Source organism: Pseudonaja textilis, chromosome 1 (genome assembly GCF_049901715.1).
Source record: "Pseudonaja textilis isolate UNSWEBS1 chromosome 1, rPseTex1.2, whole genome shotgun sequence".
In the NCBI taxonomy this organism is placed as follows: Eukaryota; Metazoa; Chordata; class Lepidosauria; order Squamata; family Elapidae; genus Pseudonaja; species Pseudonaja textilis.
This window is the reverse complement of record NC_141990.1, coordinates 59,550,251-59,570,339: the sequence shown is the minus strand read 5'-3', so window position 1 is coordinate 59,570,339 and position 20,089 is coordinate 59,550,251. Positions and strand designations below refer to the sequence as shown.

The window sequence follows — 20,089 nt, the reverse complement described above, 5'->3', positions numbered from 1 at the left end:
AGCAACCAACTACTTTATCTTGCATTAGGAAAGAACAATTATAAAATGTAAATGCAAGCATATGAAATCTGGGTTGAAGGCAGGTTCCATCATCCTCTTCTTAACTGTACAGCAATTTTTTAATGATGCAATTTTATTCTTGTGCAATTTTGTAACACAAATTTCTTTCAAAGAAGGCAATTTTAGATGTTATTAACATTTTTTTTTGCACATGGATTACTTAGCTCAACTATAAACAGCTTGTGGCAAGGTAGAAATCCAAACACAGCATGTTACAGAACAATGATTCTATTATTACCCTTCCTCAGTGTTATTCTGTTTAAAATATAAGTTATATTGAGAAGGTTGAAGACTATGGAAGTGATGCATTGAACAGGAGGGCTACTCCCCACCCTCCTTTTCTGCTCTGCTCCAGGCAATTAATTTGTGGAAAATAGGAATGAGACAATATCAGCTGTATCCCACTTGCCTCTTGAAAGGTTAGTTAGCAGATACTCATGTTATTCCATCCTAACCTGTTCAGCCAACGGAGGTTTGGAAATGCAATAATGCAAGTATCAGGCTTTATTATTATTTTTTAAAGATTACAATTGGGTGGTGACTGATAGAGAACAGAAAATGCAAGGTGGACTAGGTAATTTTTACTAATAAAAATAGTGTGGGCACTGGCATTTCTTTATCAGTACACGAACATTCAATTTCAGATGTGTTTGGCTTTCCAATTTCCACTATGGACTTTAAAAAGATAAATCTGAATTTTATAAATTACATAAGAAGTCACATATGTTTCAACTTTATCTTACCAGATTGCTAATACTCCTGTTAGTAATTTTTTTTCCTACTTCAAAAATGAGCTCCCATCTTATACAACTTATATTGTACCTAGACACAATGTGTGGCAGCGAGACCTAAGGCAGCAAGTCCTAGCGATGTCATCTAGTGGTATCAGGGAACAGCCCACAATGTTTTGTGCTGTGCTCACCACCCTCCGTGGATAGAAAGACATTACAGAGGGTGATGAGCACAGGACAAAACATTGTGGGATGTTCCCTGATACCACTAGATGACATCACTAGGGCTCACTGCCATAGAAGAATAAGGAAAATTCTCAGGGATGATTACATCCCAATCAGCACTTCTTCACTCTCCTACCATTGGGTGGGAGATATAGAAGCATAGCCAGCCACTCGAACAGGCTGAAGAACAGTTTCTATCCATGGGCTGTCAGACTCCTGAATGGAAAATAACTTCATGTTAACATAGTATGATAGACTTGCAGGGCTGGCGCATTGTGCAACAAGGTCCCATAGTATAATAAGATTGAATCTGGGTTAAGGACTTCTGTCCTCACTGTGAATTGTGTTGGGGGGGGGGCACGAAGGGAGGCTCAGCCAATCTCATTGTACACATATAAAGGTAATAATAATAGTCGTATACCACAAATTCAAAACTGAAAATTAGCTTGAGAATCTGATTGTATAAGAATGGCAAACATGAATTTCAAGTGCTTCTATGTATGCAGGCTGTCACTGGTACGCACCATAATTTAGCCCAACACCTCCCAATATATTTTCATCTGAGGGCATTTAGTGGAAGCTATTTTATAATTCAACATACCTATAATGTTAGTATTAAACTATTGGCATTTTTGTAGAGGTCCCCTCCCAAGCAAGTAGGATTCCCTTTCTGTCCAATCACTAGTTTACATTATCTCACAAATAAATTATCAGATTTGAAAAAAAAAAATTGTAATACTTTTGTTTCACTGATTTTTTTTTTTTTTGATTGGAAAAAGAAAATAAGGAATAATGGAAGTTGAATCATTTGGGTGTATTGACGAAGAGACCTCACAACTGTTATTCAGAGCTTCCTGTCCTGTAAAAGCAATTTTTCCTCACCATTACAAACAACACCCATTATCTAAAGTAATTTAGATTGAAATTACCTGCAAGAATACATCAAAGGTCATTTATTTCTTAATTAAGGGGAATTAAGAAGGGACTGTTTTTGAGCTAACAAAGCAAGCAATGTGATCAAAGCTTTGTTGGCTTGTTGGTTTTCCACTGCAGCTCTTTCTCAAATGGTTTTAGACAAGCCACTCTCAACTTGATGCCATTTGTCCGTTACGCCCTCTACTTTCTGAATTTGTACCTAAAATAGTTAATTAAAAAAAAAAAAAAATCCTTGTGAAGACAAACTTCTAGGTTACATCTGTTTTACCAGTTCTCCATCCAACCAGCAGGGGGCAATGGAGCCTTTTATTTACATGTCTTCTCTATTTGCTCAGTTAGGAAGAGCCATATTAAATCTTTTAAAACATGTGTTTTAAAACATGGAGCTTAAGGAAACACACATCATACCTAATATCGTATGATTTATCTAATTTAAAGCATGTTCCATTGACTGGCTTTCCCAAAATTTCTCAACAGCAAAATTGTTAAATGCCTCCAGAAACATTTGCACAAAGGACTTAAGTGAGATTTGAGTCATCTAGGCACCCGAGTGAGATAAATAATGAACTAAAAAATCAGCAACTGTATTCACCAAAGTGAAACATCCATGTTATAACTTTGAGGACATTTTTGAACACACAAGGCTTATACAAAATGAACATAAGGCAACTGGCTTATACTAAACAAGCCCCATACATAAAATGCACAAAAGCAAGTACTCTGAACAACTGTAAATTCAAAAGGTTATATTTTAAAAAGGGAAGCAGCTATATATAAACTCAGTGAAATTTTCTGCATAATTTTACATTTGAAAATTGGAGAAAATCACTTCCGCCAAGATGAATTACAGCTACATGATTTCTGCTGCTTAAGCCCCATGGGGCTAGGAAAGCCATTTATGCTACAGCTAGTCACCGAGTAAGGTAAACCCTGACTTATGAAAACCTGATACAGTGGAAGGGGCACAAGAATGAAAGCCACCATGTTGACATGTGTGCGGCACACAATACAGTCTGCACAAAAATTAGCTTATGCAAGGGTTCCTGGCGCACGCTGCAAATAACCAAAAAAAACCCACAAAACCTTCACCTCTTTTTGTTCCCCCAGGATGGATTTTTAAAAGGAAAACATTCCCTGCACTTTTGACTAATATTTGATGGATTAATAGCAGTTGGCATCACCTAGTCAACGTTGACTGATCTGCAGAAACCAAGAGGTTGAATTTGTTTAGTGTTTGGGTGAAGAGCAATCAGAAAATTTCTGGGCGTGAGTGAACATTGAAAGAGCATCCTAGATAAAGCAGTGGGAAACCACTTCTGTGCTGCTGTAAGAAAACTACACAGATATATTCATGAGTCAAGTTCCACTTGAAGGCGGCTTGAAATTTTAAAATGATACATTACAGTCTAAGTCTCAACATCATAGACCAAATATTATTTGACTGATACAATTCTAAGAGTTGTCGACTCTTAGGCAACCAGGGATCTTGTGACTAAACTAAACATTATGCACCCTCTAATTTAGGGGTCTTCACCCCCTGGTCCGTGGACCAGCAGCAGGCCGCGGCATGCCAGCAACTAGGCCAAGCAAACAAGCAAAGCCCCATGTGCAGGATACAGGCAGCACGCCCCCTCTGGTCCAAGGAAAACCTTTCTCCATGGAACTCTGAATCTTTCTGTCATTAACTAATGTTAGTCTAGCATTAATAATTGCTTGGCTCGATATATGAAATTACCTCGCTCCTAACTTTTGGCTATGTTAATCAATGGAGTGTCAGATGTCTGTCAGAAGTTCTTCTCTGACTTAAAATAATAAATGAGAATCTCTGTTCTCCTGGTCAACATTCAACAGATCAGATACTTGAAATAAGCTATTTTGTAGGCATGGGCATAAAAATATTAATATTAATCCATTGATTTTTGAGATTTTTCCCATTATATTTTGGGGTACTGCCTAGACTTATGAGACAGCATCCATGTTTGCTACAATTTTAGTAACTAAAGTTCAACTGAAGTTCTCAGCAAATGAAAGCACACCATCCATGTTTGTGAGCAACAAGAACATGTTTAAAACAGTGGGAATTCTTCTAATAGACAAGTTCAGCTTCTAGCTATAACTGCAGTCCTTTCAACTGTGTTATTAAAGCTGTGTGACAAGCTAAAGTAACTGAATTCAGTGACTAGGGAGAAACATTTCCTGGAAAAAGTGAAATTGTTCATGTATTCTCAAGTTTTTATTGGGTCTCTTTGTTTGTAAGAAATAAACAAATAGATATATGGAAATTCTAGACCAATTCTGATTCTAAGGGAATCAATGGCAAATTTTCCAAACATAGGATAAAGAATGGGTAATATTCCCAATTCTCTTGCTAAAGCAAGTCACCTCAATCTGCCCAATTTCAGTGTCTAAACTCACAAACAGTAAGTCTCTTGAAAAACATTCATTTCTTTTGCATTGTTATTTTAGAGAATGATATTAAAAGAGTCAAAGGTCATTCCTTCTAATGCTCTGCATCATAAAAGGTCAATCCACAAGACAATGCTTAAGACAGTTTTCCTAAACTGTATGAACCTATGCAAATTTGTGTTTATGGTACAATTTAATTCATTGGCATATAATACAGGATTGAGGGGCAGAAAAACTCTGTTTATATTCTGTTGGCTGAAATGTAGAAAGAGGTTATCTAATAAATAGGAAAACAAATGATTGGACTAACAAAGGCCACTAACAGATATGGAAAGAAGGCAACAAGATGTTCTACTATAGTACATCTTATTTGCATTTCTTATTTTAGTATGGATCATGGGGAAAATAACATAGTGGTTATGTAAAAAATTAAACTGGGATGCTTATGCCTGGAAGTTTTACAGACTTGCACATTTACCAGGTTATAGGCATAAATAAACTGCAACCAGAGCTTACAAAGAACAGGATGAAACAACTGGCTTCACTTGAATATGGCATCTGAACAGTGCAGAATGAGATTGTCAATGCTTGGGCCTAATCAGTGGCAGCCGAACAAAAAAGCAAAAAGAGATGATGGTTGACTAAAATAAAGGTTCTAGATGGGCACATAGTAATAATCTCTTTTCAATAAGCTCATCAAATCATCTAGCAAACATTTGGAATCTTGTCTTGCCTTATTGTTTATCTGATTGTTCTTCTGCCTTTCTGCCTGGGGAAAATCGTTCTTTTGTAAGACATTCAGAAGATGCTGAGATCAAGAATCTTTCAGCCCTGATCTTTACTGTTTAATTTCCATTTCATTTTGCTGTTGTTGTAGCCCAGGGCTGTCAAACTCATGGTCCGTTGGCTGGATGCATCATATATGCTGGCCATGCCCACACCCGGTTTGGCGAAGGGAAAAATAGTAGCGCTATGTCAACATGAGTTTGACACCCCCTGTTGTAGCCCAGATTAGAGTGAATCAGGGAAAAGGCTACTATCTAGTTACATAGCCTCTCATGATCCAGCTGTGGTCATTTGAAAACGCTTGATTTGGTGCAGTTCTCTGCTTAATGTAAAGCTGAGGAGTACTCAAACATGTTTGCCTTCCTCTAAGGATGCCAAGCAGCCTAATGCTGACAGTCCAGTGATAACTACTGTCTCTAGACTGCAGTTTATTACTATGGAATATAAATTGGTCCTCATTAAAATGCAATTTTTCAAGGCACTGTGGGCAATCTTTCTCAGTAAATGTCTTGTTCATTTATTAAGCATCATCCAAGGTCAATCAGGGCAAATGAAAAACACAGAAAATTAAGACAGCACTTCAAAGATTGGCAACTCCTGCATGGAGAATGCGAGTCCTGACCTTAGCTGAAGCCTGTGCTGGGCATTTGGGAGCTGAGAAGCAGTCTGGGCAGAGGGCTTCAAAGATAAGAAGAATCCAGCTGCTTAAAACCGGAGCTTGGCAAAGAAGACAAATGTTGGCAGAAGCAAAAGCCAATTCCATAAGAATATTTTAATGTTTTCTTTCTTTTATGATGATGATGATCATCCTCTTCATTTTCATCATCTCAATAAGTTAAATATTTCATTAGGAAGCTTAAGCAATGGCAGGCTAGTTTTTAACAATTCTCTTATAAATGCCAGCTTCTCTAACCTATTATGCTCCATATATATTAGGACTAAAACTCCCAGAAGTCATTGACAGAAGAGTCAAAGGAACTAGACTGGAAAAGGCTAGGGGATAGACATTCTATTTCTCAGATATTGGTCAACATCAGTGCAGTAATTCCAGTCTTGGGTCAAAACTTTTTGCTTGTATATAAGGTGCCTTGTCACTCCAGCTCTTTTACAGCATGATCAGACTGTTTACACTAGAGGTATCTTCACTCACAGTGTTATATAGCACAAGGCATTAAGACTGGAAAGTAGTCCTCTCATTTGGACCATCTCAGGAATAATGGCATCTGTAAATTTTAAAATATTCCCTTTCCTTGTTACTTATGCACCATAAGCGCCATATTTTTAAATTGCAATTCTACATCATTGACCTAGAATAATACTGACTGAATTTAAAATTAGGTATTTCTGAGTAAAAATACACAGAATTACAATAATAATCTACACTTTGCTTTTCTATTTGATTCAGTCTTACATTCAGAAATGTTACAAGGATTTCTTATGACTTTTCCAACGTACATGTATTTATTTAAAGGATTTATAGAGCTTGTCCATCTGATGTAGCATAATCTCGGACAGCTCACAAGCAATATTTAGACAAATCACATGTGTTCTTTTGATTAGTTTTATATTTGTATTAGTTTCCCTCAGTATTAGGGAGTCTGATTCTGATTAGAATACATTCCCTAACCTGAACAATTTAATGGGATGAGTAATAAATGGCACACAGTGCTGAAAAATTAAATAAAAGCTTTTCCCCCCTTTCTGTCCATGAGTCCTTGATGTTCCATTCACCTCTCTTCAATACGTCCTTGACAATCTCACAATGAAAAGAATAGGTTTAATGATATTTTGTAATTATTCTCAACACCTGGATAGATTTAACTATCTGCATTAAAGGGAACTAATGAATCTACATGAATTGACTTTTTAGAGCATATATTGTGGGTTACTATCATATGAATAAGATTGTATTCATACAACACATTTAATTGGGACAGGCAAGCAACATGGCAAGTGGGAGTTTTGTGTGTGTGTCTATGTGTCATAAAATGGCATGTACTGGGGACCTTTCATTGGATTATTGTACAAACCCATAAAATCGATTAATTAATTTAGCATGTTGTGGGAATGCCACTATTATGCAATGTATGTATATACCTTAACCTATATCATATATGCTCTATTTAATTGGGTTATATTCTTGTCTCCTCCAATATATATCCTCATTGAAAACAGCAGCACAGTAGGTTTCTATGATATTTTTGTGATGGATGGATCTGTTATTTACAATCATTTTCTTCAGTCATTGCTGAGAAGCAGTGATGCATTTCACTTTGAGGAAGTAAAGACTGTCTTATGGAATAATTGTATCACAACAGTGAAGGTTTATTAAATAATACTACATTCAACTGCAGACTTCCTTTAAGAGGGCTTTAAGATATATATCTACACATTGCCTAGATACAGTATATATCAGTTACACTTCTAGACAATTTGTACCACTTCAGTAGATCAATATGTATGTGTGTTTAAGTATGTATACATATGTATATGTGTGTGTATGTGTGTATACACACACACACACACACATATATATACACACACATTAACAATATCTGACAACATTGAGCTATAAACAATAAACAAATAGGTTATTTACAAATACTTTCATTCCTAAGCTTTTTGGAGGTCTACACTAGAATATTCAATTACAGTAGATCTGAGATCGTACTTCCCATGCTTTCTTGAGATTTTTTGAGAGTTTTTCCTCTGCAAATCTGAAGAGGGGTATCACTAATTTTCAGGTAAAGCAGATGTCTTGTTTTAATGGCATTACCTTTAAGGAGGAGGTACTGTATTTCAGGTGTTTTGGTCAATGGGACCACCATCTAGTCTTCCTTCTCAAATCTTTGCACAATACTGCTATGCCATGACAAAGCTCTGTTCTCATGCAACATTCTATTCTAAATTAGGGCTGCAAAAATCCAGAAGACTCTGAGCTGACATGAAGGATAGGCAAAAAGGTAAGGTAGAAAATGCCAGTCCTTTTTTGCAATCTAGTGGCTGTCTGGATTTCACCAGAAAACTGTTAGCATTTTCTGCCTATCTTTTCTACCATCTCAATGTCTCCTACATTTTTGCTACCCGGTCCCTAATTAGAAAAGGAATGTGTCAGACTGTTAGCCGCTACTTCAAGCATTTCTGAAAGGTTTTCCCCACCTTTCTGTGAAAACACTAGCAAAAACAAGCACGGCGACAAAAATATATATACCTCTCTGTTTGGAGAATATTTTCATTTTGCTCCCTTGAAATGCTGAGAAGTTTCCTGGGCTGAATTAGCCAGCATGACTCAATATGAGCCCTTCTGATCCAAATATTGGGTTTTATGCACAGTTGGCATTTTCCTGCATAAGTGAAGCAGCTTCATCACTATGCCAGTTCATTCCATGGCTTGTCTTGGCAATCTGGACAATGACTTGAAACCTTTTAGTTTTAACCTTCATGCTTCTGACAAAACACCAGAAACACCAACCCTCACTAAGGAAACTTCCATGCCAGAGAAAGAAAAGGGCAATAAAAACAAGGAGGGTACTGGGAAATGAGGCTCCCTGAGACTTCTTGATGATTAAAAGGCTGATATTTCATTGATAGATACCTGAGCCAGTGCTAGCTCACCCCATCCAAGAGACAACTTTGTGTATCTCCTTTGCAAAAAGGCACTTCATTAGTCCATTGCAACTCTCACACAGATGGACACTTAAATCAGGAAGCTGCTGCAGAAATAGGACAGAGAGAAGGAAGATAGGAGCTCAGGATCTGCATTTTGCTCTTTATTTCCCTCCCCAATCTCTCACTCCTAATCTTCCAAACACCAGCTGTCCCCTTTTGCAGTAAACTTCTCTAAATTCTCAAAGTAACTCACAACTCGGTATTATTTTTAGCTTGCTTAGACTAAAAGACAATATGGCCTTTAATCACGCAGCCCTATATAACTGCATTCCTGGGAGTAAACGGACTTACTCCCAGGAAGGTGACTAAAAGTTGCACTGAGCTGCTTCATTTCTGAGAAAGCACAGGTGGCCCAAAATAAGAATCAGCACCCAGAATTATGTTGCATTTCCCCTTTTAGAAGCTCATTCTCTTTTAGAGACCAAACGAGAATGATTTTTGCAGCACAGTTAAAGCTCGGATACAGAGAACATCCCATTATATAGAGAATCCATCTTTGTCAGATCACAGATTCAGTGGAACTTTCCCATTAAAAATGAACTATTGTTCTAAACCTGCAGGAAACTTGGGGGAGATGGTGGGATGGGATTGGTAGGCTAGGCTAATTTTTGAAGTTGGAGGCTGGGGAGATCTCTGTACCATGTTACTTATGGTGAGTTTCCCAGTGGCCAGGTTGGGCCTCCTGGTTCTCTAACTCTGCTGACAGTCAGTGGAAGTTAATGTCTACCTGTTTGATAAAGAGAGCATCCTTAGTACTTGATCTCAATGGCTTCAACAAGTTGAAAACTGAAGGAAGGCTGAGGCCATTTCTACATTTTAGAAGGAAATATCAATACCAATCATGGAAAGGATTTTGGAGGTTATTATTAAGGGAGACTACTTTTGCAATCCACTCTCCACTATTTTCCTTTTAGCAAGAGATAAGTAGAACATACCTCTTTCATAGGTAGCTTTTTCAATGAATAATCAAAACGTTCTATCTCTGGGTTGGTGAAAATGATAAACTCACCTGTGCCTTCTATGAGAAAGAAAGTGGGTAATCAGATCAAAATTAAGATAATTTTATACAAATCTGAATCTGGGTTAGCATTAATTATCCTTCATCCTATTAGTATATTTGTAAACCCAGAAAACACAGAACTACAAAAACATAACGAGACATTTCCCCATCACATTGCTTGCTCTCTTCTACAACCCACTATAGGACTAACAAAATACTCAGGCTACTAGAAGTGTAATATTATATATAGGGGTCATTGTTTCCAAACAAAAAGGCTATTATGTTTTTATTGACAGGAGTTTTGAAGCAACATTTAGCACGTATTTGAATGGCTAGCTCAACTTCCCCAGCCTAATGCTCTCAAAACAAGTTGGACTGCAAAAGCTAGAATTCTCAGCCAGTTGAAGATTATGAGAACTGTAGTCCAGCATGTCTGGTAGAAACTTGGTGTGGAAGACTGTGGATGGAGGAAAAGCTTATGCTGCCTGAAGTCTTAGGGACTCACTAAGATGTATGCAGAGTATGTCATTGCTGTAGTAATGTCTCTCTACTAGGTAGACCAGTTCTTCTTCATATAATGATTTAGAGTTGGCTTTAATGATCTTGCAGACTGAGGACTACCAAGTGCAAGTTAGGCTTTCCTGAGAAAACATTCCTCTCACAGTGGTAAAGTGGTGTCCCTGAAAACAGTGTTTTTCCCCCACCTCTGTCTTTCTGCACTGAATGAAATCTAAGTACAGGTTGTCTTTGTTTAGTGACTCATGTAGCGACTGTCCGCAGTTACAAAAGTAACTTTGTGACCTATCCCTGCATGTTTTTTTTACCTTCAAAGGTCTGTAAAGCAAAGCAAAATTGGTGTCAGTTTAAGCAATTTTACTTAGTTTTACTTCATTTTACTTTACTTAATCACCAAGTTGCCAGTCACAATTGTGATCAACTAAACGAGGACTATCTGTATATTCTTCTTCAAAACTGTAACAACCTGCCTATCCTGGTTCCTTTATGTAGGGACAGTTTTATTTTCTGCTTCCATTTGTCTATCACCTCATTGTGCAGCTGCAATACAGCTACCCAATCCTTCAATAGCAAATCAAGCACCATGGTAGCAGCATCCTTGATTAATAACACGCCAAGAATAGGTACTACAACCAACAAGGAAATACTGCAATTTCAGATGTTATATGGGTGCATCTATGTGCCTCCCCTTGCAATTAAAAAGGAAGTGGGGCTGTAAGGACTGAATGACTAAAAGGAAATAGGAAATAGATAAATTAGCAGCAGCAGCAGCAATGACAACAACAATAAAAGGTGGAGGAAATCCTTGCCTTAAGGCTTCTGAAGCTCATGCTTTGATAGTAACTGACTGCAGTGTCACTACTCAGCTTCTTTACTTTGGTCCTCAAACAAGAAGCCTTTTCTTTTAGTCTCTGTGCTGTATTGACAATCTGTCTCTGGGATGGTAGGAAAAAAAAAGGCCTAAAGGAGAGAAGTGAGCAGCCTGAAAAAGGAGAAAAGAGATGGGTAGGTGAAAGATGTCAACAGCTGAACCTGCAGCTTATGTTTGCCCTAGATTTCTCCATTCATCTCCATAATCCACAAGAGATCTATCTCTTTGCTTTGCTGAGCTGAAGTTGGGAATGGATGGGTCAAGGCAAATTTATAGATGGACGAGTAAATACATGAGAGTCTTAAAAACGCATATGAAGACTTAGAAGTACATGCAAATGAGGACAAGGTTCTGTGGTCATCAGAGATGAGTGGGAGAAGTATGAGGAGGTGGTGCTGCAGTAGACAGGTTGTAGGCAAAACCGGTAAGGGAGAAGTCTTAACACAGAGATTCCAAAGGATGGCACTGTGTATGCTAGAATGTCTTCTAAACTGTGGTTCTGCAGCCAAGAAGGTAACAGTTCTGGTAGAAATTTGTGCTTTAATATATTTTGTTTTTGTTTTAAACAAAAGTTCCTACTTCCCTGAGGAAGTCTTGTCCAATGTTCTTAAAGGAACATGCCTTCCCCCATTCCACTGATCCTTTTAAACATCATTTTCATCCTCAGCATTGCCTTTCATTCTTTGCTTCCATTTCTTCTTTCCATTGCTTCCTCCCTCTTTCTTTCATTTGTTTGTTTTTGTCTCTTCTTTATTTATATATATATTTTGTTTTTAGACAGTATGACTTCTTCCAGGAATCCCTTAGGTTCTTAGCTGGATCCCTTTTTTCGTAGTCATGCATGTTAGTCTTTGGTAACATATGGACACTTTGGTGTGCCAGTGAGGAGGGGGAGATACAGGAGCAGAGGGTGACCAAGTAGGAAAGGAGGAGGAATGTCTTAGACAACAGGAGCATTCACTGCTATCATCTGAGCAGCACGTAAAGAATGAAAAGTAGCGGCCTGCAGAGAGAAGGTGTGTGTTGGGTGACAGCAGAATTTCCTGGAAGGGCAACTGCTGTAGGGAAAGAAAGAGAAAAGTTACCTCATGAAAATTATCAATGGTTTGCAAAACAAATGACTGTGGAATGAAAGGATAATTTCAAGAATCCCAAGATTATACCCTCTAAAACAAAAGAATTGGATGTACAGGTAGTCCTCAATTTACAACCACAATTTATGTTGTTAAATGAACATTTGTTAAGTGAGTTTTGTCCCATTTTACCACAGTTGTTAAATGAGTCAGTTCACAGTGATAAGTTTGTAAGGTGGTTGTTAAGTGAATCTGGCTTTCCCATTGACTTTGCTTTTCATATGGTTGCAGCAATGGTCATAAGAATGAGTCAATCGCCAAGCATCTAAATTTTGATCATATTATCATGGGGATACCACAAAGATCGTAAGTGTGAAAAATGATCATAAGTAACGTTTTTCAGGGCTGTTGTAACTTTGAATGGTCACTAAATGAAATGGTCACTAAGTCTAAGACTACCTGTATTGAAAATTGAAATCAGATGAAAACAAGAGAACAATTAGAATCCTAAATATCTAGTTTTACTGTGTAAGCCAGAGGTGGTATTCAGCCGGTTCTGACCAGTTCTGGAGAAGCAGTAGCGGAAATTTTGAGTAGTTCAGAGAACTGGCAAATACTACCTCTGACTGGAGATTTTGTAGTATACCTCCTCTGACATGCCCACCAAGCCACACCCACAGAACCGGTAGTAAAAAAAATTGAATTCCAACACTGTTGCAAGCTGAATGTTTCAGAAACTAATGTATTATAGAGGCTATTGTACTGCACTGGTTGTTGTTGTTAGTTGAGAAGTCATGTCTGATCCATCACGATCCCATGGACAAAGTTCCTCCAGGCCTTCCTGTCATCTACCATCCCCCGGAGTCCATTTAAGCTCACGCTGACTGCCTCAGTCACTCCATCCAGCCACCTCATTCTCTGTTGTCCCCTTCTTCTTTTGTATTGAACTACCATAACCAATTTCTTGCCATATTAGGCATGCAAAATAGATATTTTTAATTTTATCTCTCTTTCAGATTTTGTATAAAGACAAATCCAGACTGTGAAGAGTAGAACAGATATACAAAATAATGTCCAAGGACAATGGTTATTGAACTAATGTAGTAAGCTTCCTCATAACAGGCTAGATAATAAATATATTCTTCTTTGGTCATATAACACTTGTACTATATCCACACTTTAAGAAGGATTCAGAAACAGTGGGACAGGATTTCTGGAGGCTAACAAAGATGATCGGAGGACTAGAAACTAAGCCCTATAAAGAAAGATGGATGGCATGTTTGCCTTGAGAAAAGATATTTGGGAGTGGGATGTGGCTGTACTCTTCAAATGCCTGAAAAGATGTCACGTAGAGAAACATCAGGATCTGTCCTCTCTCATTCCAGAGTGCAGTACTCAAAATAAATGCTGAGATCTGACAGGAAGTCAGATCCAAGTAAAACATTAGAAAAAGAGTTCTTAACATTTAGTTCTGTTTGACAGTGGAAGTAATTATCCAGAAAAGGAGATAGCTTCCCCTTTTTGGATGTGTTCAAACAGAAATTAGACAGCCACTTTTCTGGGATGGTTTAGTTTGAAATTCCTGCACTGAGCAGAGGTTGGATATGATGGTCTCATCCAAATTAATGGATCCTGTGATTTGTTCAATCACTCAACAGTGCCTATTTTAATGACTAAAGACTTTCTGGGATCTAATGCAAAAAGATCACTTTCCTATCATTTGGTATCTGATCCTATTTTTTGTTTGTTTGTTTGCTTGCTTTATTAAACTAAAAATGTCAAGGATTAATTCTGGATATTCTACACACACATTGTTATTGATGGCCCATAGTTTCCTTTTCTCCATTAAGCAGAAACTTCACAAAAGAATCTAATCAAGTTCTGCTTAAAATAATCCTAAATATATTGACTAAGGATAATTTTCAAACAGTGAGAAGAATAGTCTCTTGTTTCTGTTGCCTTTGGCGTAGGATAGATAGGACAATTTGAGACAAATATACCCAAGGAAATATATATATATTTATAATTTCAGAAGACATCTCTGTTTCAGACTACATAATAAAAATCAATAGATCCATCATCCATCCATCATCACAGTTTTTTATGCTTATTATTACTGAATAACATTATCTTGTTTTATATGCTATGGCTATCGCTACAATCACCATTTTCCTGGCTCTGTAGATTTTAAAATTCCAACTTGTTTGGTAACAAATTTATCAAAAAGGCTGAGGAATAATAAACATTTCATTATTTTCTGTAGCAAAGTGGTTAAGAACCATGTCAGGCATCGACATTAACCTGGGACATTACAATAAATTAAATGAGCTTGATATCCTGCAGCCAGTAATAATAATTATTTTCTCTCTCTCTCTCTCGAAATATGAACAAGTGTATGCTGATTATGAATAAGTATATTCTTATTATGGATAAGTATATTATGATGATGATGATGATGATGATGATGATGATGATGATGTAAACACACATTGATTAATATTCATAGCTCTCCCAATTTTTTTCCTTGAATTTGGGATGCAGTGATGCATAGGATTCACCAAGGATAATTACCTTTATTTGGGACAATTGGCTTTCTTGGACAATCACCTTTTTTCAGAGTAACATCATCAATAGCAATATCTCCCTCAGAACCTGTTCCACGGACACCTTCAAAGATGATCTGAGGGGAAAAAAAGATCAGGCTTAGAAAGGTTTTAAACTTCTAAAAAATTTCAATTCAGCAAAAAGAATGTTAGGTTGCCTTCCTGTGATACTAAAGTCATCAGTCCCAAAAGCCACTAGATCCCACTCAACACATTGTCTACTTGCTCTTAAGTTTCCTGGTCGTTTCAATCTTGAAATGTCCCCAAATAGGGCATGATGGGGACAACTGTCTCTCATACTCCCACATGAGATAGAAATTTAGACCAGCTTGAAACAAATAAACAAATGAGAGAGAGAGGGAGGGAGAGAGAGGGAGGGAAGGAGGGAGAGATATGAATTTTTGCCCCCAATGATCTCTTTTATATTAGAATTGCTCTGCAATACTCTGTTCATTGTTATTGTTAAACTATGAAAAACAGAAAACTGACTTTGGGACAATTAATGAATGTTGGTGAAATTTAATGAGAAAAGAAAGTTCAGTTGATCTTTGTTACCCTTCACAACTCTACATTTTTTTAGACAACAGCATCCTTTCAGGCTGTCTATAAGGCCTTGTTTATTTTTAAAAAATGTTTTAGTTTATCAGTGAACTGTCTGCAAGGTGTTGCTGAGCCGATAAGGTAGAAGGCTGGGGGCTTTGAACAACCTCCTGGAAGCCATTTCAAACTTCACATCCTGGCCCTGCCTCTGCACTGGAGCAGAAGCTTGGTAGTACCCTGTGCCACTGTCTAATTCCAGGATGATTTCCCCTGATATCCACCCATAAACTATTTTACAGGTTTTTTTTTTTGCCAATTAATAAGTAAAAAACAAAAAGCAAAAGGATTTCAATATTGCAATCTCTTGGCTGTGTAACATGGAGGCATATGATTGAGGCGTTCTTCCCCTCCTTAGGAGATAGACAAATAAATGAAACTTTATTTTAAAAGTTACAATAACTTTACATATTAAAAGACAGTCAACATAGATAAAGATAAATTGTAGAGCTGTCCCGATACAGCTGGCAACTAAACAAGAGCATTTCCAAACAAATTGGAAGATGGTGCTAGTCTGTTACAAACAGCAGATTCTCCCGATGAGATGGCAATTGAGTCTTACTGCACAAACTCTCTCTCTCTCTCTCTCTCTCTCTGTGTGTGTGCATGCACACGTGTGCATTTCCAGCCTGAAGAATGGATTAAAAAATGAAATCACATAGAATTTATTACCTTGCGCAGAGAAATACAAGATAATTAGCGCAACACAAAGAACCAGGAATTAAATGCCATACAAATGTTGGCTTCTTCCTAGAAGGCTGTTGAAGCAGACTTTTTCTGTGTTTCAGTTATCTGGATTTAAACAAAGACTGTGTGGAGTGATCTTAAATACTACTCCTTTCCAGAGTTGGTCTGACAACTTCTGTCTTTTTTCGAAAAGACCAACCCCTTCTTTCTATCTGCAGGAGAGTCCATGACAGATAGCATCTCCCCCACATGGAAGTGGATTCTGTAATGTCTGAGGCTGTGGGAAGGTAAACTGTCAGAGTAGGTGGCTTGTCTGGGCTAGTCACAGCAGCTATGTCACATGCAAAGGCATGGTAATACCTAACCTTCCACTCTGCAGGGTTAGATTGCCTCGTTCACACATTCTGGCTTCATTTCTGTAATGTACAGTAGACAACACACCTATAGCTTGACACAGAACCTCTATTTTGCAATGAAATCCAGCTTTGTGTGTCTTTCGAAGCCAATGTAAAGGGGTGCTAAGGTTTGGGGGATAGGATGAAATCATTGGGAAGTGGTGACTTCTCTTATTGGAATGGGTTGCTGCTCATTTGCCTTTTGTCCCTGCCTTGATACGTCCCAAAAGTGGATCAAGCGACAAAATGAACTGCATCATTAGCTTGGGTGCTAAAATCTCTGTAACTTGGGCTGCTAGGAAGGCCAGAGCTATCCTTCTCCCCCTGTATGCCTGACTTTGGAATCATAGGGGGCTCCTTCATTCTCTGAGCTTGACAGTTACAGCTTCATTAGCCCATGCCATCCATGCTGTTCCCATGGTTACAACACTTTACAGGCAGTGAGGGCAGAGGCCCATTCACCTCCCATTCCCTCAGGAGCAGAGCCAACCTCTGCATTCATGTCCCATTATGCAGGAGAAGACTACAAGCGTGCCATTACCTGTCTTCCGATGATATAAAGCCCTGCACGAAGCCTCCTCACACTGTTCCCATACTCAGTGGATATTCAGTGTAGCCACTTTCCTATTTGCTGAATACTGTGATAGGAGATTTTCAGAATAAAGACCAGATGGAGATCTGTGTATGCAGGCTGCAAAACTTCATTTTCCCCTAACCAACTATGCTCTTTTATTTTACCTGAGGCAAGTGTGGCAGGGATGGGCAATTGAAAATGTTAATTGGTAATATCCTTCTATGCTCATTCTGCAAGTCTGGGTTTGTAAAAAAATCTACACAACCTTGGCACTTACATCTATTTCGGTACGTATCTTTTGAACACCTTAGAAAACAAGCGAGATGTATTCACTTTATCCTCGAATGCACAGTTTAAATACTTTTTGATTTTTCCCCTCTGAGCCACAAAACTCCAGTGTAATATTAAGGGAAGTGGAAAAAAATCCATCTGACTGCTAAGTTCTGATCTGCACATTTCTCTAGAAGAGGCAGATCAATTCAAGTTGAAAAGAGATTCCTCCAGCATTCCTAGTGGCAATGATATCACGTGTGTATATTTATCTGTAGGAAGCAAAGGGCAAATTTTTCATGCTCAGCTGCTCTGTTTTCCATGAAAAAGGGACTTTGTGTATGAATACTATTAATGCACATTTGTTTCCAATTTTCTGACCTGTTCTATTTTTCTATAAGGCAGCATTTCTGTTGTAAGAATATTCCATTCCCTGAGATCAATATGTTGTTCTTGGGAAAATGTAATATTTTCCCCCTAGCTAACACACTGATTGCTATTAAGTTGGTTACACAGAACCTGGCTGGCAACATATTGACCACATATTGCATATGATATGATGTAATACTATTTTCTCTATGTTTTACTCTTTTTGAATTATCCAGTTCATTGTCTGGAATTTCTCTGAGGCAGTGTGGTATCTCTCTATACTAATCCTGCAAAGGAATACTCATGTAGAAAAAAAAATCCCTACATCTCTTTCAGTTATTAGCAGCTATTTTCACAGTGCAATCCTATATGTAGCTATTTAGAGGGAAGTCTTACTGAATTAAATGGTACTTAAGGCCAGGTAAGCATGTATATGGCCTTAGCCATAATTCTCCCCAGCAAAATGGCTGTATATATTGGTTATGTAGAGCCTGGTGTTACATTTTAGTCACTAAGTACTTGGAAATGTTCCAGTTCTTCTTCAGTTTTCATAGCCTGATGAAGAAGAAATGAACTGGATAGAAGGGAGGAAAATGTTGATTATATAAGTCTCATGACACACCCTCTAATGAAAATGAATCTCTCTCTCTCTCTCTCTCTCTCACACACACACACACACACACACACACACAGACACACTGTACTATTGTTTTTTATGCCCCTCTGCAGAAGGGACACTTCTGCAAAAGGAAAGACCATCCCCAGGCTGTGAGTCAACAAGCTGGAACAAGCTCATACCAACTGAATGATAACAAATTAGTTGCCCATCCCAGTTGTCATTAAGCACACAGCAACAATTGAGCTACAAGCAATAAGCAACAGGCTTACAAGTAACTAGATCATTGTTTTATGGCACCCCAAAGTATACTGCACACTTTAGTGCTAAGTAAAAAAAGAAAAGCAAATGCTCATGGCCTCACCCAGTACAAGCAGCGTAACAAATCATTCACCAAAGAAAATAAGATGCCAGGAATAAAATTTGCAACAATACTCCTAGAGAATAAACACCTCTGATTTTAACACACACACACACACAGCTCAGAATAATAAACAGATATGTATGGCCCTGTTCATTCCTCAATATAGTTCTATTTATTTTGCAGATGCATATCAGTTTTATACTTGTCCAATATTTACAGGTTTGAAAAAGATCCCTGAGAACTGATATGCTAAGATTTTAGTTTTTTTGAAAAGCAGCACTGTTGAAATAACAAAAGAATTTGCTTTATACCATGGGAGTTTAGAGTCTGGATTTCAAGGTATCAATATTAAATCAAACAGTTCACACAAAATTTGAACATAAACAAGAGTTCATTTACCCAATAATGCTAAGTAAATATGTTTTTGTGCAACTTTATATGAACAAAAATTCTATCTCTATGCCAATTTGCAACTATAACTCTTCTTTTAAAAGACCATAACCGAATTTTCATCTATATAATAAAATAGCAATCATAAACATGTCCAATTCTTAATAGTAAACATAAACTTTTGTGCAATTTATATATGCTTCATATACTTCCAAAATAAAATAGACATTTGAAGTCCAACCTACAGATGGAATAGCACTTTTAAATCATCTTTGTAGAATCACAGTATGCAATTGTCTCACTGCTCACAAACAGCTCAGAAAAATTAAAGCATAGTGTTAAATTTTGCATAGATTCAACACACCATCACAGAATCTTTCACGAAGCTATGTAAGATTTCCATAACATTTAACACACACTTACCTATAGGAGGTAAGATTTATCTAGCTATACAGCTTTACCTCCTATCCAGTTCCCCCCTCTCAGATCAAGAGAGAGTTGATCCATTGCAGAGGTCCCTAAACTTGGCAACTTTAAGACCTGTGGACTTCAATTCCCAGAATTCTCCAGGTAGTGCTGGCCGAAGAATTCTGAGAGTTGAAGTCCACAAGTCTTAAAGTTGCCAAGTTTGGAGACCTCTGATCCATTGATTTGACAGGTATTGATTAACTGGCTTGTCACCCAAGTATGATGTTGTAGGCTGAAAGTGAGCGCTGGTTCCAAAGTCACCCAGCCAGCTTTCATGCCCAAAGTGGGACTAGATCTCAGAGTCTCCTGGTTTCTAGCTGGACTACTAGACCAAAATGGCACATAGGACATCACATCACCCTTTTCAAGACTGTTTAGAGCATTTACAGAAACACAGTATGGATCTGAAAATTTCTATTTAACAGATTACAATACATACACTGGAAGAGACTTGCTATCATGGATGGTTCCACAGCTGATGTG

At 37.8% G+C, this 20,089-nt stretch overlaps 1 protein-coding gene across 2 annotated transcripts in view; it reads right to left on the bottom strand.

Annotated features, from left to right (window-relative positions):
• Positions 1-2,172: 2,172 nt before the first annotated feature.
• The window catches only part of MDGA1 (MAM domain containing glycosylphosphatidylinositol anchor 1), a 329,389-nt gene continuing 311,472 nt past the window's right edge, over positions 2,173-20,089 (bottom strand). Inside the window, exons 16-17 of one of the 2 annotated variants that reach the window (XM_026695587.2) lie at positions 14,845-14,953; positions 2,173-12,258 (exon numbers count right to left, since the gene is read on the bottom strand). In XM_026695587.2, the coding sequence (XP_026551372.1) occupies positions 12,167-12,258; positions 14,845-14,953 (201 nt within the window). In that variant the 3' untranslated portion in view covers positions 2,173-12,166. The remainder of the gene's footprint in view (positions 12,259-14,844; positions 14,954-20,089) is intronic. The other variant, XM_087935247.1, reaches the window with a different exon arrangement.